This window comes from Elgaria multicarinata, chromosome 3, assembly GCF_023053635.1.
Source record: "Elgaria multicarinata webbii isolate HBS135686 ecotype San Diego chromosome 3, rElgMul1.1.pri, whole genome shotgun sequence".
NCBI classification, from domain to species: Eukaryota; Metazoa; Chordata; class Lepidosauria; order Squamata; family Anguidae; genus Elgaria; species Elgaria multicarinata.
In genome coordinates, this window is record NC_086173.1 from 174,787,571 (window position 1) to 174,808,328 (window position 20,758).

The following is a 20,758-nucleotide window of genomic DNA, read 5'->3' on the forward strand; positions in this document are numbered from 1 at the left end:
ACAGCCCTTGTTCTCCAGCAACTGGTGTTCAGAGGGGGCTTCCACATGGACAGCTCCTGGCGGTACCCTCTTTACAAAGGAAGGAAGGAAGGAAGGAGAGGTGGGGGAACATGGGAGGGGGCTGCAAACAGAGGTCATTCTCATCTGAGACCCAGTAAAAGTCTATAAAAGGGGCAGGGGGATTGCTCCAGAAAAGCCTCAGCCAGAGACACAGAATCATAGAAGAGCAGAGCTGGAAGGAACCTACACGGCCATCGAGTCCCACGTATTGCCTGTGATCCTGGAGGTGGCATAGAGCCATCCAGACTACTAGCCACTGATGGCCATGTCTAATCCCCTCCTAAAGCCCTCCATCTTCAGGGCCATCACCCCGTCCTGTAGTAGCGGACTCCTTAGTTTCACAATGCGTTCTGCACTACTAATCCTAATAGTAGTTCAAGAGGCAGCTGGACAACCATCAGTCAGGGATGCCTTAGGGTGGATTCCTGCATTGAGCAGGGGGTTGGACTAGATGGCCTTAGAAGACCCTTCCAACTCTACTATTCTACTATTCGGTGATTCTAATATTGAATTTAGGCTCCATCTTTCCTCAAAAGTTCACAGGGCGGCTTATACACATCAGCGTAGTCCAAAATAAGATGCAAATAACTTACAACCTAACAAATAAACCAGCCCCAGTTTTAAAAGCAGCAACTCCCAAGATCCATGACTGGGAGCCGGGGGGGGGGGGCTGCCCAGTTCTCCCCCTGCTCTAGCTGCAGCATCTCCTGCCAGCCCCAACCAGGACCCGGGAGCTGAGGCTCTTTCCAGAGCTCACAGGGAACTTCACCGGTGGTAACTGCAGGAGACGCTAGTGGCAACATGAATCTGGATTCAAGGCTGATGGGGCGGGGAGGGGCATCATCCTGAGAGATGGGGGGGCTGGGGAGAGGGGGCCCCATAAATCCTGCGGTCCCCTCTCAATCTTGTAAGCGTGGCAAAGAGAGAGAGCTAGCATGACTTTGTCTCTGGCTCAACACACCTTCTGCTTTTACTACGTTCCGTTCACCTGGCTTCCTTTCATCTGTCCAGAATCCTCCACCATTCAGCTTCATGGGATGACCCCTCCCCCCTACTGGACCCTGGTATTGTGAGAGATGGAGAAGAACGTCTCCCTGCCCACTTTGGCCACACCAGGCATCACCTTCCACACCTGGATCAATTCTTCCATTACTCACTGCCCTCCCCCCACAACTGAATCCTGGTATTATAATCTTGTACACCTGGATCAATTCCCCTCTGAATCGCCAGCACCAGACTTGGGCTCACATTCAGAACCTCCATCAGATCAGGGTAGCTCCTGAGAAGTGTGTGTGTGGGTCTCTGCATCCTCAGCAGGTCAGGGATGACACAGGAATGTGGAATTCCCACCCTCTTTGCAGGATTGTATCTAAGGAAGGAACGAAGGGAAGGGAGGCTCCTACCCCACTGGATGGTGATGGGGGCCTCCAGGCTGGCGTGCTCCACTTGGCAGGTGTAGACGTCTCCGTGCTCCGGCTTCGTCTCCAGCATCACCTGGGTCTGGTAGGTCCAGTCCCCGTTCCGGAGCTCCTCCCCGTAAAAGACCCCTTCCTTCTGCTCCTGCCCGTTCTTCAGCCACTGGATCTCGATCTCCAGGGGATAGAAACTGGCCGCAGTGCAGAGCAGGAGGGTGTGGGGGGACAGGGGGTCTTCCTTGGTGGGGGAGATGGAGACGGAGGGCTGAACTGGGGGGAGAAGAAGAAGAATATGTGTGAGAGACACGAGGGGGGAGGGAAAAGGAGGGGCTGAGAGAGATCCAGAAAACAGAGGAGGGTTTCCTGGACAGACTGATGCCAGCATTGTCTTTTCCTCTGCAGCCAGCCAGACACCTTCCTGGGGGGCCCACAAATAGGGCAGGGAGCTCACAGTCCTTTGGTCTAGCTCCCCCCCCCCCGCAGCACCTGGCCTTCTTCGGAGGGATTCTGGACTTGCACCGGGAGGCTGCAGGTATTGGTTTTGGGCGCACGGATTTTAAGACAACGGCTGATTTTGCTGTATCGGAATTCGTAACTCACCTCCCTCAAAGCAAGAAAAGACACCTGGTTATGAAATGCCAACGGAACCAAAACTGAAAATGGTTAAGGATTAAACATGTGGACAGGTGAATAATTAAAAAAAAATAGCATTAAAGAATAGATACACTCGAAGCGAGAAGCAGGTTCACAGTGAATTCTGGGTAACTGATATTAAAAAAACTAATTGGCAGGGCTAGTTGGATCATATTTAAAAGGAAAATGCAGATTTTAAGATCAACACTCATGATGAAAAGGGTCATGGGAGGGAGGGAGGAGGGAGGTCTGTCAAAGCTTCACCATTGTGCAAGGAACAATCATTGATATATTGATGTCTAGAAAGATCTATATGCTTTGCTTTAATTAGTAAAGGTTGAATAAGGAGTTGTTTCCTCAAAGATATACTTCAAATTGTATCTAGCCTGCAGTGAATATGTTGAATTTTAAATTTGCCTTTCAATAAAGTGCTGCTTTTAATAATGTATTAGTTTCAAATGTTTTAATTAGTTATATGATGTTTGCATTCGTGTTGTACCCCACCTTGACCCAGCGGGAGAAGCGAGTAACAAATGAATTTATTATTATTATTATTATTATTATTATTATTATTATTATTATTATTATTATTATTATTATTATCATCATCTGTTCCAATCCAAATGGGAGCCTTCTAGGAGTTCAGACTGTGAGCCCCAATTTACGGGAGAGGGGACTGTGACGTTTTACTGTTTGTGACGCAAGTATTTGCAATGATTTTCTGTTTAGTGCTGTTTAGAACCTAAGTGCTGCGGATGGGAAGGGGTTAATATTGAGAGAGGGAGGGAGTAGAATGTGTGGGGTGAATGCTGATTGGCTGCTGGTACAAAGGTTTGTATTGGCAGTTAGCAGTGAGAGGGAGGAGTTAGTGAAGGAAGCAGTTGAGTGGGGTGTGTGGAGAGAGAGACTGAGAGAGAGAGAGAGTCTGTGATGGGTCTAGAGCGAGAGTAGGAGAAGGGTGCATACCCATAACAAAGTTTTTATGAAGCCTAATAACCCTTTTATCAAAGTAATAACACAAATCAAATTAAAAGTCACTTTCCCAAGATAACATCTCAAAAAAAAATCCCAAGAAGTTCCTCAAATTATTTTTAGAGGCTTTTGTACAAATGCAAAATAAAGGGTCACATGAGCTACCAGGCGGTATTATCTAAGGGGGAAGGAGGAGGGCAGGTGTCTTGTTTTGGGACGGAGGAAGCCGCTTCACCACCCAGAACAGCAACGGGGAACCTCCGGCTCGCAAGGGCGTTCTGGAAGGACACCCTCCTTCCCGAGGCCGTGGGCCCCCAGGGGTTGCCTGAGGTTTGCCCAACCCTGGAACAACCCCGGCCGCCTGGGTTCACAGGACACGGCAAGCCACGGCAAGCTGGGTCCCCACAGGTGCCAGGCAAAAGGGGCCCTTGGGAGAGCCTGGCACAACGGAACAGCCCCCACGGGGAAACCAAGCCACGGTGGGCTGGCAGGCCGTGCAAACCAGCTCAGAGAGAGAGGGGTGTGTGGGAGAGAAAGCGGGAAATGGGGCTCATCACCCTGCTAAAAAGTGAAACCGTCGTCGGGGGCAGGAGGTCTCTCTCAAACCATTTCTCTCTCTCTCAAACCATTTGTCCTTCCCATCAACACACACACAGAGCTCTCTGGTTCTCCGTCAATCCACCCCTGCGCATTTATGGGGGGAGGTTTTATCCTTTACTTTGCCGATGGGCAGATAGATCCCTTTAATGAACTCTTTATTTTGGATCGCTCGATCCAGAAGCAAAGACACGGAACAGTTCTCAGGTACAGAGGGAAAATAAAAGGAGCATTTTTGATGGTTTTACATTTTGTATACTTTTTCAATGTTCACTATATTTAACTTTTGTAAACTGCCCAGAGAGCTTCGGATATGGGGTGATATATAAATTAAATAAATAAAAATAAATAAATAAATGGTAGTCAGAGTCTACTACCGACCACCCAATCAAGGAGAAGACGAGGACAAATCTTTTGAGAAACAAATTGCCAGTGTTTCAAGGAAGTGTGATGTAGTAGTGATGGGGGACTTCAATTACCCTGATATCTGTTGGGAGACCATTACTGCCAAAAGCGGCCCTTCCAAGAAATTCCTGACATGTGTGGGTGATCACTTTCTCCTACAGAAAGCGGAGGAAGGAACTGCAGCGGTTCCTGTGGGTCGTGACCCCTTTGGGGGTCGAATGATCCTTTCACAGGGGTCACCTAAGACCATCGGAAAACACATATTTTACAGTTATGAAAACCCATAAATTACAGTTATGAAGTAGCAACAAAAATAATTTTATGGTTGGGGGTCACCACAACATGAGGAACTGTATTAAAGGGTCGCAGCATTAGGAAGGTTGAGAACCAGTGAACTAGAGGACCGGCAATCCTAAGAGCGAATTCTAAGAGCGAATCAATGGAATAAAGATTAAAAAAGAGATCTATAAACTGAGAGCGTTTCCAGATGATCTGGTCCTTACACTGGAAGATCCTTTAAAAGGAATTGAGACCTTGTTGAGTAAGTTGAGTTTGGAACAGGAGCGGGTTTCAAGGTCAACAAGGAGAAAACGAAAATAATAACTAAGAATATGAAACCACAAGAACAAAGAAAATTGTCAGAGAAGACGGGTTTTAAAATTGAGAAGAAGGTAAAATATTTGGGAGTTGTTTTGACAAATAAGAATTGTATGTTATTTCACAATAATTATGTTAAAGTCTGGAATGATGTTAAAAATGACCTAGCAAAATGGGATAAGGTTCGATTGTCTCTTTTGGGAAGAATTGCCACGATAAATATGAATGTATTGTCAAGAATGTTATGTTTATTCCAAACAGTGCCTCTTGTAATAGGGGATGGTACCGTTCAAGCAATGGCAGAGAGAGAGATCTAGATTTATATGGCAAATGGGAAAGCCAAGAGTTAAACTTAAACTATTACAGGGTGCCAAGGAAAGAGGAGGTCCGGGGTTACCGGATCTGAAACTGTATTTCTCTGCCTGTTGCTTGGTTTGGATGAAAGAATGGGTCCTGTTGGAGAATAGACAATTATTGGAGCTGGAAGGCCATGAAATAAGGTTTGGGTGGCATGGATACCTGTGGTACGAGAAAGCTAAGGGCAATGTGTATTTTAATAATCACTTTGTCAGGTGTACAATTTTAAGAGTATGGAATAAATATAAATATAAATTGAGGCCTTTCATAGAAGAGAATTGTCTAGTGGGCACAAATGGCTAAAGCATAGTGGTGTATTGGAAATGTCTCAAGGGGAATATAAACTAAAAGCAAGAGAAGAGCTGTTAAAGGAGGGCCACAGATGTCGGTGGAGGCGGCTGCAAGGCCCGGAAAAGCTGCAGGCGCTGCCGCTCCTCCCATTGGGCGCTGCTGCCCCCGGGGCTCTCCTGCTCCTCCCCACCCCCAGTCTAAGGGGAACAGGCCGCGTCATGACAGCCACGGCCAGACAAATAAGTAAGTAAATAAATGAAATTACGAGTAAATATAAATAGAAGCCTCTAAATAAGTATTCGTATAAATGCTACAAATAAATAAAGGTGAGCCATCTTCTTTAGCTTTACTGGTGTCCCTCTCCATTGCTTCGCTCTTTACCGAAGCGCCAGGTGGGCAGAAGGAGCGTCCCCCTACCTGGCAGGTGAGTCAGGAGAACGCTTCTTCCCCCCCCCCTCCCTCCCTCTTCCCTTCCTCCCTCCCGGGCAGAAACTCACCTTTCCTGCCCACCACGTGCGCTATCTCGGCCACCCCGTAGTTGTAGCGGCAGAAGGTATCCACCCCGGTCCGCTGGTACTGCAGAATCTCCTTCTGGCTGTTCAAGTACTGGGCGTCGGGCTTCCCCAGCGGCGTGACGGCCTCGAAGTCCCCGCGGGCGCTGTCGAAGCGCACGAACTCCTGCCGCCCGTAGAAGTGCCTTTCGAGGTAGCGCACCTGCTGCGTCCCGTTGATGAAGCGGCACTCAAGCTTCCCTTGGTACAGGAAATGGGGGGCTGGAGGAGGGGGAGAGAGAGCGCCCCCGAGAACATCATGAGAAGGAGGAGGAGGAGGAGGAGGAGGGGGTCTGGGCTGGGGGTTTCTCAGGCCAGGAGGACTATGCGGAGTCGCGCCTGGGCCACAAGTTGCCCCCTTGGCCGGGACTCGCCCAGGCTCCAGCCCCGCTGGCACCAACAGCTCATCCCGCCTCCCACCTTTCCCCTTTTAAAGACTCAAGTCTCTAGTCCTCAAAGAGCAGGAGAGGGGGAAAGGCACACTGGCCAAGCAGGCTCTCTCCTGCCCAATCGTCTGGCCCGGAAGGAGCCTGCGCCCGCCTCTCAGTGTTTTCGGCCAATGAGAAGAGTCACAACTTCGACTGTGAGCCATAGAGAGAATTAGACACACACACACACACACACAAACACACACAGTCTAACAACGCGCTTTCGGGTTCCTTACAAAACTCCCCACGGAAAACAACGTCAGAAGTCTCAGAACTTCACCCCTGCTGTCCTCAGGCTGCAGCAGATCCGCCTCCAAAGACTCCCGAGTCTGCGGCCCCACAGCCTGCTCTCGTTTGAAATGAAACCCCCTTTGGGGCAGGGACCCCCCAACCCTCCAGTCCTCTCTGAGGCCCCAGACACACCGCAGAGGCTGCGTTTCCATGGATGATCTCCAGCCAGCGTCTCCCCCCGCGCAGCCCAGGAGAGGATCCGGGACAAGGGAGGAATCTCAGCCAGAGACTCAGCAGGCAAAGACTCCTCCAGAGAAAGAGACGAGGTGGTGTCGTGGCTGGAGTATCGGATTAGGGCCAGAAGGGGCAGGATCTACACTACTGCTTTAAAGCGCTTTATAACAGTTTTGACAACTGTTGGGGCCCAGGACACACTGCATATACAGTTTTCAAAACGTTTTAAAACTGCTTTAAAGCACTTTAAAGCCGTAGTGTAGATCCCCCAGGGTGACCATATGGAAAAGGGAATTTCACCAGGTGCTGCATGCATACAAAGGACACCTGCTGAAATTCACTTTTCTGTACAACTGTTGATGATACAGGGGCCCTGTCCTCGTTTCCATAGGGTCACCCTAACTTAGAAAAGGAACCGAAAATAAAACCCCCAAGATCACACACCCCTTAGACAAAGTGATGGTACAACCACACTTGGAATTCTATGGATAGTTCTGTTCACCACACCGGAAAAAAGGAGATTGTAGAATTAGGAAAAGTTCAGAAAAGGGCAACTAAAATGATCAAGGGTCTGAAACAACAGTCCCAGTTACGAAGCACCTGGGACTGTTTCCCTCAACGAACAGATGAGTGAGGGGAGACGGGACGGAGGTGGACAAGATCACGCAGCCTGTGGAGAGAGTGGAGGGGGGCATCTATTTATTTATTTAAAGCATTTCTGTCCCGCCCAATATCAATAAGATCTCTGGGCGGCATACAGATAAAAGCATACAGTATAAAACAGTAAATATACACAGCTAAAAACAAATTAAACCCTCTCCCACGAAACTAGAACCCCATGAAGCCAATTGGTGGGAGATTCAGGACAGATCAGAGGAAACCCTTCTTCACACAGCGCAGAGTTTCCACAAGATGTAGTGACGGCCACCAATCTGGATGGCTTTAAGAGGGGGGTGGATAAATTCTTGGAGGAGGAGGCGATCCATGGCTACTAGTCCTCATGGCCATGTGCTCCCTCCCCCTCCCCCACCTTCCCTCAATTTCAAAGGGCCCTCCAGGGAGAGCCAATCCTTCCTTTCCTTGAAGAAGCCATGAGAGTCAGCAGAAGGGGGGAGGTCCTGGGGGGGTCCCCATTTCTCTTTGACACCCCCCTCCTTCCTTGCTCCATCCCTGAGCCTCGGGGGCTTCCTGGATCCCTCTTGGCCCTTTTCTCTCCACAGGGTCTTTGGGCTTAAGGGGGTCTCATCCTCAGGGGAGACGTCTCTGCTGCCCCACTGGGATGCTGAGGAGCAGAAGGGTTCTCTCTCTCTCTCTCTCTCTCTCTCTCTCTCTCTCTCTCTCTCTCTCTCTCTCTCATAGAATCATAGAATCCTAGAATAGCAGAGTGGGAAGGGACCTAAAAGGCCATTGAGTCCAACCCCCTGCTCAATGCAGGAATCCACCCTAAAGCATCCCTGACAGGTGGTTGTCCAGCTGCCTCTTGAAGGCCTCTAGTAACTGGTTCTATTGTCATACTGCTCTAACAGTCAGGAAGTTTTTCCTGATGTCCAGCTGGAATCTGGCTTCCCTTAACTTGAGCTTGTTATTCCGTGTCCTGCACTCTGGGAGGATCGAGAAGAGATCCTGTCCCTCCTCTGTGTGACAACCTTTCAAGTATTTGAAGAGTGCTATCATGTCTCCCCTCAATCTTCTCCTCTCCAGGCTAAACATGGCCAGTTCTTTCAGTCTCTCTTCATAGGGCTTTGTTTCCAGACCCCTGGTCATCCCGGTTGCCCTCCTCTGAACATGCTCCAGCTCCGAACTCTCTCTCTCTCTCTCTCTCCAAGCCCCCTCCCCTCCCTTCCCTTCTCCTCACCTGGTGGGGCCTTCTTCCCTCCTCCAGTTCCAGGGACCACGGAGGGTCCCATCAGCAACACCATCAGCAATGGGAGATGAGAAACCCACACCATGGCTGCAGCCCCACAAGGGCCGGGAGAGAGAAATCTGCTTCCAGCCCCAGAAGGGGAACTTTTGAGTGTGTTAATACAAGTGGTGGGAGGGGGGACGGGGGATGGACCACTATTTCTGCAAAGTCCCAGAGACGCAGCTCTGCCCTGGCACAGAGAAGCACCAGTGAGAATTCTCCTTTCAGCAGCGTCATCAGTCTCCAGGCAGAAGGTCCCCTGGCTTGTGCTGATGGAGGAGATAGGTTGCAAGAGAAGGCAGAGGAAGGTCTAGGTGTGTGTAGAGAGAGGAGGGAGAATGCATTAACGAACCCCCCAGTTCCACCTTCTGCCAGGTTTAGTGGGCTGCAGCCTCCTCACCTGGGATGAAGGAGGGGAGGCAACGCGTGGGGTCCCGCAGGGCTCAGTCCTGGGCCCAGTGCTCTTCAACATTTGTATTAATGATTTGGACGAGGAGGTGCAGGGAACGCTGATCAGATCTGCAGATGACACAAAATTGGGGTGGGATAGCTAATACCCTGGAAGACACAAACAACCTTCAAAGTGATCTTGATAGGCTGGAGCGCTGGGCTGAAAACAACAGGATGAAATTTAATAGGGATAAATGCCAAGTTCTACATTTAGGAAATAGAAACCAAATGCACAGTTACTAGATGGGGGATACTTGGCTCAGCAATATTACAAATGAGAAGGATCTTGGAACTGATGTAGATCACAAGCTGAATAGGGGCCAACAGTGTGACGTGGCTGCAAAAAAGGCAAATGCTGTGAATAGAAGTATAGCTTCCAAATGGCGTGAGGTCCTGGTTCCTCTCTATTCGGCTCTCGTTAGGCCTCATCAAGAGTATTGCGTCCAGTTCTGGGCTCCACAATTCAAGAAGGACGCAGACAAGTTGGAGCGTGTTCAGAGGAGGGCAACCAGGATGATCAGGGGTCTGGAAACAAAGCCCTATGAAGAGAGACTGAAAGAACTGGGCATGTTTAGCCTGGAGAAGAGAAGATTGAGGGGAGGCTCTTCAAATAGGTTGTCCCACAGAGGAGTTCCAGGATATCTTCTCGATCATCCCAGAGAGCAGGATACGGAATAATGGGCTCAAGTGACAGGAAGCCAGGTTCCGTTTGGACATCAGGAAAAACTTCCTGACTGTTAGAGCAGTGCGACAATGGAACCAGTTACCTAGGGAGGTTGTGGGCTCTCCCACACTGGAGGCCTTCAAGAGGCAGCTGGACAAGCATCTATCGGGGATGTTTTGGGTGGATTCCTGCATTGAGCAGGGGGTTGCACTCGATGGCCTTGTAGGCCCCTTCCAACTCTACTAACCTATGATTCTATGGTCCCAATACTGATCCCTGCGGGACCCCACTATTTACTTCCCTCCACCGGGAGAATTGACCATTTATTCCTACTCTCTGATTTCTGTTCTTTAACCAGTTACTGATCCATAAGAGGACCTCTCCTCTTATTCCAGGTCTACGATGTTTATTCAGGTGTCTTTGGTGAGGGACTTTATCAAAAGCCTTTTAGAAACCCAAGTATACAATGTCCACCAGATCACCCCTGTCCAGATGTTTGTTGACACTCTCAATGAATTCCAGTAGATTTCACTCCTGCTTGTTTCCTGCTTGAAGGAGGAACCCCGAAATGCCCTGGGCCAGAGAAACGGGGGGGGGGGGGTGGCAGAGGGGGGGACCCCTTCCACCTTGGGGAGCTGAACTCAATACCCCTCAGGCAGGTGTTCCAGGAAGAGGAGGGTCCCCCAGGGGCTGGACTCCAGCCCTTTCACAAAGCCCGTTCCTCCTGCCACTTCGCCCTGCGGTTCATAACACAGTGGGGTGACTATTATGGGAACACAGATGGGCAGGGGGGAGGCAGGACTCCGGGGTCCAGAGGAAGCCAGCAGAGCTTTTAGGCTTTCTCTAGTGGGGGGAGGGAGGGGGATTAATGGGTTAGGACAGGAGCCGCATCCCAGCTCTCCCTGATTTCCCCGAGCTCCATGTTTGGGTGGGATCGTGGCCACTTTGCGCAAGCCTTGCCCTGGCCCACGAGAGGGAGGGATGTCGGCCAGGACTCCTGCTGCCTCCCAGAGTTCCCTCTCTCTGCCCAAGTCAGTATTGGGGCCAGGAGCAAAGGCCTGAGGACTTCTTGCCTCTTCCCTTCCTCCCCGAGCAGAAATGGGGGTGGGAGGAGTGGACATTAAGGGTGTGGGTGTGTTAGAAATAAAGGACACCCTCCTGCCATCCCCTTTTGTAAGAGTCACCAAACGACATCCTGTTACGAAAAACCTCCATAAAAACCTCTCTCTCCCTTTCAGCTCTTACAGGCTCTCCCCAAACCTTTCTTCTGCCCCCCCCCCACAGTGTCATGGCTTCCCATTTGCCTGCTCCCAAAGTCCAACACTTCCCTGCACATGCAAAGAGACAGGCAGGCAGTGGTCATGACGGAGACAAAAGTGGTCATTATAAAGCTTAAAAAAACACCAATTCATTCCCAGCTCTCTGGACATAGAAGCCGTCTCTGCACCCACAGACGTCCCTCCCCTCAACATCCTTCCTTTCCCAGAGGCCCCTCCTGGCAGTGGACAGAACGCTGCAGAGGCGCTCAGGTTCCGCTTCCCCACGCACCACGCTGGACTCGGCATTCAGGGAAATGAAAGACAGGAACTGGCCACGATCCAAGGGGCGGTGGTCAGCAGAGAGTGAAGCAAAACCTTCACATAAAGCCATTGCAGCTTTCAACCCCCCTCCCTTCCACCAAATCAATGCAGCCCCCCCCCTGACTTGAAGCCATGGTGGGCTTTGAGGTCCCACCCACCCCTTAAATTTCCCCTGCCCTTATGTTTTTTACACACAAGTGAGTAAAGCACAATTGTGCTACCTCCAGTATTCAAGGCAGTAAGCCTGTGTGCACCAGATGCTGGGGAGCATGGGTGGGAGGTTTATGTTGCATCATGTCCTGCTTGTTCATCCCTGTCCGATGGCTGGTTGGCCCCTGTGTGAACAGAGTGCTGGACGAGATGGACCCTGGGTCGGATCCAGCATCAGGGCACTTCTGATGTTCTTGTGATTTAAAAGGCCTGCAAATGAACTCCCCCACACACACACACACTTCCGGCACTCCTACAAACACGGAGGCCTGAGACGCCCACCCACACACCCTGGCCCAGCCCGGCTGCCTTAGGATCAGCTGGCACAATCCAGGGTCCAGCCTGCCTAGAAAAAGAGACGCAGCAGCCCTGGCTGAAGGCAGACAGGCGACCCCGGAGGGAATCTCTCAGCCACCTGGGAAGGGGGGGTCGTCTCTTTCCTGCCCACAGCTCTTCCGCACCTTCTGTTTTGCACCTTCCAAGGAAAGAAGGAAGGGAAAGAGCACCATTGCCTGTCAAAGGGATTATTTCTCCTGGGAGACCCAAAGCAGGAAGGACTGATGAGTCCTGCAAGGCAAAAGCTGGCTTCGCACGACATGACCCAACCCACCATGTCTGATCACCCACAGCGGCTTGACTTGGCAGGTGAACCAGGTCACTGTCAGTGTTTTCTGCATTTCAGTTTCCCGACCTCAGATTCAGACCCCAGAGACATCCCCCTTCCCTGTCCCTCCGTGAAGGACCCAAGACCCCCCCCTCTGCCCACTGGTGGACTGCCCACCAAACCCCGTGGAACTGGGAGAAAGTGGCAGAGGGGGGACCCCTTCAATCTTGGGGAGCTGAACTCAATGACCCTCCTGCAGGTGTTCCAGGAAGAGGAGGGTCCCCCAGGGGCTGGACTCCAGCCCTTTCACAAAGCCCGTTCCTCCTGCCACTTCGCCCTGCGGTTCATAACACAGTGGGGTGACTATTATGGGAATGCAGCAGAGCAGGGGCCAGGCAGGACTCCGGGGTCCAGAGGAAGCCAGCAGAGCTTTTGAACTTTCTCGGGAAGGGGGAAGGGAGGGAGGTTCATGGGTGAGAACAGATGGGAGCTGGGTGCCAGATCACCCCAAATTCCCTGGTGTCCCTCTCAAAAATGCCCCAGGACTTTGATCCTGTTCACCTACTCCTAGACCTGCCTGCTGCCCCCTTAAAAGAGGAATCCTATATTGTTCCAGACACACACCTGCCACTTCCTCAGAGTAGACCTCCCCATCCCACCTGCAGCGGACAGGCGCTCCAACCCTCAGACCTCCCCTCCTTTTCCCAGAGACAAATCCCATCGGGCTCAAAGACACACACTCGGCTCTTCACAAATAAAAGTATTCTTGTTTTATTAGAATGTTTGCCTCTAATATGAAAACTGAAAACTATTCCTCTCTAATCAAAGTGAAAAGGGGTCAATGATCAGAATTTTGGAAACAAAAACATACCCTTTTGCAACTTGGTGCCTTCAAGGTGTGCTATGCTACAAGTCCCATCATGCCCAATGGCTGTTCTGGCTGGGTATGATAGGAGTTGTAGTCCAACACACTGGGAGGTCTGCAGGCTGCAATAGCACATAGGAAGCTGCCTTCCACAGAGTCAGGCCCTGGTCGGTCTAGGTCACTGTCTGCACTGGGAGGAGGGGATGTGGTGCCCTTCGGATGTGATGGACTACAACTCCCATAAGCCCCAGCCATCAGGGGCAGGGATTGTGCGAATCATAGCTGAAAACACCTGGAGGCCAACTAATAGGCCAACTCCTGGCCCGGCCCGGCCTGGAGCTTCTCCTGGAGGTTCAACCTGGGAGCTTCTGCATTCTCAGCAGGGGATCCATCGCACAGAGCTACGGCCCCTTCCTGGCTCAGCCTGGTGATTTCCTGCAATCAGAGTTGAAAATGCCTGGGGCACTAAAACGCCAACTCCTGGCCCGGCCCTGCCTGGAGCTTCTCCTGGAGGTTCAACCTGGGACCTTCTGCATTCTCCGCAGAGGATCCGGACAGATACACGGCCCCTCCTTGAAAAGGGTGTGTGTGATTGTTTTCAGGGCCCTTCAGCTCAACCTGGTGATTTCCTGCAACTCAAGCAACAGGCAACAGGCGTTTTTCATTCTCAGTCCATCCGCTTAGAACGGAATCCGCTTGCGGGTCTCAGGGATTCAGGATGCCGTTAGGGATGAACTAACTTAGACAGTGGAGCCGGGAGTGATGGTCCTGCCAGGGGAGGAAGAGACCCTGAGCAGTTCTCTGCTCCTGATCAGAAATCCAGGGAAGGAGAAGGCTCTTCTCAGCACTTGGCATGATGAATTCCCCACCCACCCCAAAAGAAAAAACCAGAAACAAATGAAGAGAAACAGGAACAGGGGCGTCGCAGCAGGAGGAGGAAGTACAGGCTGGGGAGTCTCTTCTTTTTCACCCCCTTCAGTTTAGCATCTTCCAAGGAAAGACGTAGCTATGCAAAGAGTTTCTTTCCATGTTGGGTCTCAGAGGTGGAAGGTCTAGCCGATGAGGGCTGGGAGGGAAAAGGCAGGAGAGATTAAAAAAAAGTGTATATTAAAATACATACATTAATCGGAAAGTTCATATTTAGATGGAGTGTCAGGAATATTGACTTTCCCGGGGTCTCTCCCACCCAGACCCCTTTCACACTACAGCCCCTCATGGGCCAACCACAACCCACTCAGAATGACCGACGGACCTTCCAGTAACTCCTGCTATGCAGGGCAGGAAGGGGGGGCTGCAGCCAGGTCAGAGGGGGGGCACCACATCGAGGTCCCTGGAGACTCTGCTGCTGACCCAAAGGTTGTCCTATTTTGGCAGCTCGAAAGGGAGGCCTCAGAAAGACATGGCTGAAGTAGAAGCACCAGCAAGTTTGATTGTGTTCTTTGAGGGCTGAATTGAGACCAAGGATGTATCTCCCCCCCCCCCCCTTGGAAGTGTTCCGTTCACATGGCCAAACCAGGAAGGCTGCGTTGCCCCAACGTCTTGTGCTTCTGGGGTCTCCCTGTGCTTTCTTCGGATACAGGAGAGTTTCGCCCAAAGCCCCCCTTGCATTTCAGTGCCTTTGGGCCCCTCTGACTGACTCCCCCCCCACCTTCTGCATCCTTATACATCTGTCAATTTGGCTTGCAATTAATCTGACCTGTCAGAAGTGTAATTAATCAAGACAATGCCCCATTTGACTGTCATTTCTATTGTTGTTACTGTTGTTGTAGTAACTGCTGTTAGTAGTGGACTTTAAGCTGTGATGTTAATAGTGTTATAGTTAACCACTTACAGGTTTTAGTGTATTAAGCAGTATATAAGTACTAATAAACAAGCAAAGCGCATCTGAGGAAGAGGTTTCTGTCCATACAAGGTTCTGCCACAACAAAATCTGCAAGCCTTCAAGGTGCCACAAGACGCTGGGTGGTTCCCACAGCAAGAGACCCACAGGGCTGCTGCTCTCAGATGCCGCAGAGGAGCTGCACTCTGGACGTGGGCTTTGAGAGGTCACTTTGAACTATTTGGACAAACGTTCTTGGAAAGGCAGGAGAAAACCCAACACAAGGAACTGGGGAGGAGGTGTGTGGAGAGACCTTACCTGCAGGTGGCTGGATGGGTGTTGCTATAAAGAGAGAGAGAAGATGGAGGCAAAGTTACATCCATGAAGGAGTCATGTTGTTTATTGGGAGGGCCAAGATGCCCCCCTCCTCTCCTAGGCCCTGAACAGCCTCACAAAGCATAAACCTCCCATAACTCTTTGCTCTGCCCAACTAAATCCCAGTATTGACCTAGACTTGAGGGGAATATTTCTAAGCAAACCCTCCTCAGGGGCCTCCGGTTGTCCTGGCAAACGGGATGGCAGTGAAGCACAAGGACCCCCCTTCTGGTGGTCAACGACTCCCCTGTAACCTTGTGCTGCATCTGGGCAACTATGAATTTAGGGGCAGGGGAGGGGCTGCAACTCAGTGTTTGTGCCCCTGCTGTGCCTGCAGGAGGTCCGTCTGCCCAGGTTCAATCCTGACATCTCCAGTGAAGGAAGAAGTCCAGGTTCTGGTAAGTGATGGAGGAGCTGATCCTTCCCTCCCAGCCTGAGACCCTGGAGAGCCACCCTCATGTTTCCCAAAACCTCCCGCCTTATTGGGAGACCATCGAGAGGCCTGCCACGTCATCCACAAAGCTTTATTCAGGCAATCAACATCTCTTCCCACCTGAAAAGAGTCCAACTCCTTGGAACTTTCCTGTAGGCAAAACTACGCAAACTCAGCGAGACAATGGTCGTTCCAAGAAGAGCGTCAAGCCTTTTCCCAGAACGCTTTAACAACAGGGAGGCTGATTCCGAAGAGGCCTTTGGCGAGGACCTAGCTGGGCTGCCCTTCTCTGGCCTTCCTTTAGCGCCACCCATTTGAATCTGCGGCAGGCTCTAAGGTCAGCTAATCTTTCAGCGCCCTCGGAAGAACAGAGATTTCCCACGGACTGTGTGTTGCTCACACTTTCAGAGATAAGGTCTGGCAAAGGTTCATTCCCAGCTGGTGAAGAGCCCGAGGGTCCCCTCTCCCACTCCCCATAAAGACGGGAATGTTTCTGGCACCGCCTCTCTTCTGCTTCAAAATCTGATTCTGATTGGTCGCCTGAATCTCCTTCCCCCAGCCTAAGGGGAACAGGCCCAGTCATGACAGCCACAACCAGACAGGACAGGCAGTAATATCACTTCCCGTCTCCACAGTGCTTTGAAACGTTCAAAGAGCATCACAGGCTACGCCATGATGTTTCGCTCAAAATGCTTAACCCGTATGGCTTAGCGTGTCTTCTGAACAGGGTCAGTGACACATACATACATACACACACACACACACACACACACACACACACACACCATTACCTTTCTTCTTCTTCAGGTAGAGGGAGAGTCCCACGGCCACAAAAACCACACCCAGCACGGCCCCCATGGCCCCCGTCCACACTTTGCTCCTGGCAGAGTCCGACTTCCGTGGCTCTGTGGAAGGAGAGAGACCAGGAGCCCCACGTGAGCAGGAGGATCAGGGCCAGGTTTGGCCTCTCGGCCTGCAGGTGTCCAAGGGAGGATCCGTTCCATGCGCTACACCCAGGGAGGGTCCCAAAAAGATGCCCACAAGCGGGACAGGAACGCAAGACCACCACCCTGCTCTGGTTCCCCAGAAACTGGCATTCAGAGGGTTCTTCCACACGGGGAGGTCCTGGCATTACCCTCCATTGTGGGGGAGGGGAGAAGAAGAGGTGGGGAAACATGGGAGGGGGCTGCAATCGGAAGTCGCTGTCATCTGAGACCCGGTAAAGTTCTATCAAAGGGGCAGGGGGATTGCTCAAGGAAAGCCTCAGCCAGAGACGTATTGCCTGTGATCCTGGAGGTGGCATAGAGCCATCCGGACTAGCAGCCAGTGATGGCTACGTCTGATCCCCTTCTAAAGCCCTCCGTGTTCAGGGCCATCACTCCATCCTCCGGTAGCGGACTCCTTTGTTTCACGATGCATTCTGCACTACTAGTACTAGGGTTGAATTTAGGCTCCATCTTTCTCCAAAAGTACACAAGGCGACTTACGCAAATCCGCATAGTACGAAATACGATGCAAATCATGTACAACCTAACAAACAAAGCCAACGGAAATTAAAACAAGCCACAGTTTTAAAAGCAGAAAGTCACAAGATCCATGATTGGGAGCCCGGGGGGGGGGAGGTTGTTGGCTGCCCAATTCTCCCCCCCCCCCTCAAAAAAAATCTGGCTCCAGTCCCAACCAGGACCCAGGAGCTGAGGCGCTTTCCAGAGCTCACAGGGAGCCTCACCGGTGGTAACTGCAGATGACGCTAGTCCTCAAGCAACAGGAATCTGGATTCAAGGCTGATGGGGCGGGGGGGGGCATCATCCTGAGAGATGGAAGGGGCCGGGGAGGGGGGCATAAATCCTGCGCCCCCTCTCCATCTTGTAAGCGTGGCAAAGAGAGAGCGCCAGCGCGACTTTGTCTCTGGCTCAACACCTCCTCCTTTGACTACGTTCCATTCACCCGGCTGCCTTTCATCTGTCCGGAATCTCCCACCGTTCAGCTTCATGGGATTCCCCCCCCCCCCCCAACCACCATTGGGTCCTGGTATTATGTGAGAGACGGAGAAGAACGTCTCCCGGCCTCCTTTGGCCACAGCAGGAATAACCTTTTACACTTTGATCCGTCCCCCCAACTCTGCTAAAAAGCCCCAAACATTAAATCCCTTTCCGCACAGGGGAGTTGCTCCAGCCCCCCTTCCTGCCCCTTTATTTATTTATTTATTGCATATTTATATCGCCCAATAGCCGAAGCTCTACAAGGGCCTTTCTGAGGTGGGGAGGTGGGGGGGGGGCAGAACTGCACACCCTGTTCCCCTTCCGCTGCCACCCCCCCCACCGCCCATGTGGATTTTCTGATAAGTTCCTGTCCTCATGCACATTGTAAATTGCATTGCACACACTGATGGCACGAGGTGAATCATCACCATCAGTACAGAAGGACCTCCTGGGAGGCCATCAGGAAAAGAGGGGGCAGCTCTAGACTTGGGCTCTTGTTAAGAACCTCCATCAGATCAGGGGACCTCCTGGGAAGTGTGTGTGTGGGGTGGGGGGGTCTCTGCATCCTCAGCAGGTCAAGAATGACACAGGTATGTGGAATTCCCACCCTCTTTGCAGGATTGTATCTAAGGAAGGGAGGGACAGAGAGGAAGAGGAGACCCTCACCCCACTGGACGGTGATGGGGGCCTCCAGGCTGGCGTGCTCCACTTGGCAGGTGTAGACGTCTCCGTGCTCCGGCTTCGTCTCCAGCATCACCTGGGTCTGGTAGGTCCAGTCCCCGTTCCGGAGCTCCTCCGCGTAAAAGACCCCTTCCTTCTGCTCCTGCCCGTTCTTCAGCCACTGGATCTCGATCTCCAGGGGATAGAAACTGGCTGCAGTGCAGAGCAGGAGGGTGTGGGGGGACAGGGGGTCTTCCTTGGTGGGGGAGATGGAGACGGAAGGCTGAACTGGAGGGGAAAGAAGAAGAATATGATGAGGGAAGGGAAAAGGAAGGGCTGAGAGAGGTCAAGAAAGCGGAGGAGGCTTTTCTGGGCAGACAGACGCCCTCCTGGGGGGTCGAAAAACAGGGCAGGGAGTGGGTCAAATGTGGATAGTTTGATATGTTCACAGAGGAGAGTTGCAATAAACAGTCTGTCAAGACTTACGGTCAAGCTGGGGGGAAAAACCCTGTAAAACCTTTATTCCCAGTAAAACTACATCTGTCCTCATCTCAAGTACTGGAGATAAAACCAACCAACCTCCTTGCAGCGCTTCTGGCTCCCCCCCCACACACACACACACCTCACTCAGCACCTGGCCTTCTCCGGAGGGAGGCTGCACCTGCCCAGGGAGGCTGCAGGTGTCTGTCAGGCCTCATCGGTCTTGGCAAGAGGGGCCTCTCGGGGACTGACAAGGCAGCGGCCGGTTTTGATCTATCGGAATTGCTAAGGAGGCTCCGGAGAAATTGTTTATCCACCTCCCTCGAAGCAAGAGAAGGAAGTCTTGTTGTAAAAGGAAAGTGGAAATGCTCCATGGTTCAACATTTGGAAAGGTGAAGAAGTAAAAAAATAAACGGTGATTCTAAAAGAGAAGGCACTCAAAGAAAAAGGCAGGCTCCCAATGAATTCTGGGTAACTAACATTAAAAAACTCATTGGCAAGGCCAGTTGGAGAATATTTAGCAAGAAAATGCTGAATCAAAGCTTTTCCCAGCCTACCTCGCAGGGTTGTTGTTGTTGTGGGAATAAAATGGAGAGGAGGAGGAGGAGGAAAAAAGGTGGGATATAAATGCAATAATGAATAAATAAATAAAAGTGTTCGTTTTCTCTGTCTTGCTGTAGTCAAGCTCTGTCTGAAGGGCCTTGCCCGAAACTCCTTCCCCCAGCCTAAGGGAAACAGGCCTCATCATGACAGCCACGGCCAGTCAAATAAGTAAATAAATAAATATAAATAAAAACTTATAAATATGAATTTGTACAAAAATTGGAAATAAACGTTAGCCATATTCTTTTAACACTTCCCCTCCCCTTCTCCTCCTCCCTCCCAGACAGAAACTCACCTTTCCTGCCAACTGGATAAATAAGTAAGTAATAAATGAAATTAATAAATAATAAATAAATAATAATAAATAATATAATAAATAATATAATAAATAAAATAATATATAAATAATATATAAATATAAATAAATAAATAATAATAAATAATAAATAAATGAAATTATGACTAAATGTAAATAAAAGCCTCTAAATACGCCTTTGTATAAATACTACAAGTAAAGGTTAGCCACCTTCTTTAGCTTTACTGCTGTCCCTCTCCATTGCTTCGCTCTTTACAGAAGGGCCAGGTGGGCAGAAGGAGCGTCTTCCTACCTGGCAGGTGAGTCCGGAGAACGCTTCCCCCCCACACTGTCCCTCTTCTCTCCCTCCATCCCGGGCAGAAACTCACCTTTCCTGCCCACCATGCGCCCTTGCTCGGCCACCCCGTAGTTGTAGCGGCAGAAGCGATCCACATAGCTCCGGTATTCCCGCAGAATCCCCTCCTGGCTGTTCCAGTACTTGGCTGTGGGCTCCCCCAGCGGCGTGACGGCCTCGTAGTCCCCGCGGGCGCTGTCGAAGCGGACGAGGTCCTGCCGGTCGTAGATGTACCTGTACAGGTAGCGCACCTGCTGCGTCCCGTTGCTGAAGCGGCACTCCCACTTCGCCTGGGCCAGGAAATGGGGGGCTGGAGAAGGGGGGAGGAAGCGCCCCCGAGGGCGGGAAAAAGGAGGGTCGTGGGTGGGGGGTCCTCAGGCCAGGAGGACCACGCTGAGTCGCTTCTGGCTAGGATTGAGAGACTCGCTCTGGGGCCGATGAAAATGATTAAAATCTTTAATAATTCTTGTCTGTGTCTGGAATGCTCCACGTTTCGGACTAGAAATAAATAAACCTTCTCCAGGAGCTGACAGTGAAAACCGTATTCTTATATTTTAAATATTTCCTGGAGCCTTTTTTCCTTTCTGAGCGTTCTGCTGAACTGCCTCTAATCAAAGAGTTCGTAGCCACTGGTGCCTTCTCACCCTGCCAACTACACGTGAGTCGCTTCTCACCCTGCCAACTACACGTGAGTCGCTTCTGGATCACA

The 20,758-nt window shown here is 51.1% G+C and overlaps 3 protein-coding genes across 11 annotated transcripts in view; 1 reads left to right on the forward strand and 2 right to left on the reverse strand.

The window, feature by feature from the left end:
- The window catches only part of LOC134396458 (H-2 class II histocompatibility antigen, E-S beta chain-like), a 39,816-nt gene extending 31,030 nt beyond the window's left edge, over positions 1-8,786 (reverse strand). For all 3 annotated transcript variants that reach the window (XM_063122979.1, XM_063122980.1, XM_063122978.1), the window contains exons 1-3: positions 8,627-8,786; positions 5,825-6,100; positions 1,464-1,745 (exon numbers count right to left, since the gene is read on the reverse strand). In XM_063122979.1, the coding sequence (XP_062979049.1) occupies positions 1,464-1,745; positions 5,825-6,100; positions 8,627-8,720 (652 nt within the window). In that variant the 5' untranslated portion in view covers positions 8,721-8,786. The remainder of the gene's footprint in view (positions 1-1,463; positions 1,746-5,824; positions 6,101-8,626) is intronic.
- LOC134396452 (class II histocompatibility antigen, M beta 1 chain) overlaps positions 1-20,758 on the forward strand; it is a 274,896-nt gene that overhangs the window by 26,542 nt on the left and 227,596 nt on the right. The window lies entirely within an intron of this gene.
- The window catches only part of LOC134396456 (H-2 class II histocompatibility antigen, E-S beta chain-like), a 67,680-nt gene continuing 59,862 nt past the window's right edge, over positions 12,941-20,758 (reverse strand). For 3 of the 7 annotated variants that reach the window (XM_063122967.1, XM_063122970.1, XM_063122965.1), the window contains exon 6: positions 13,487-14,113. In XM_063122967.1, the coding sequence (XP_062979037.1) occupies positions 14,100-14,113 (14 nt within the window). In that variant the 3' untranslated portion in view covers positions 13,487-14,099. The other 4 variants (XM_063122966.1, XR_010025265.1, XR_010025264.1 and 1 more) reach the window with 4 other exon arrangements.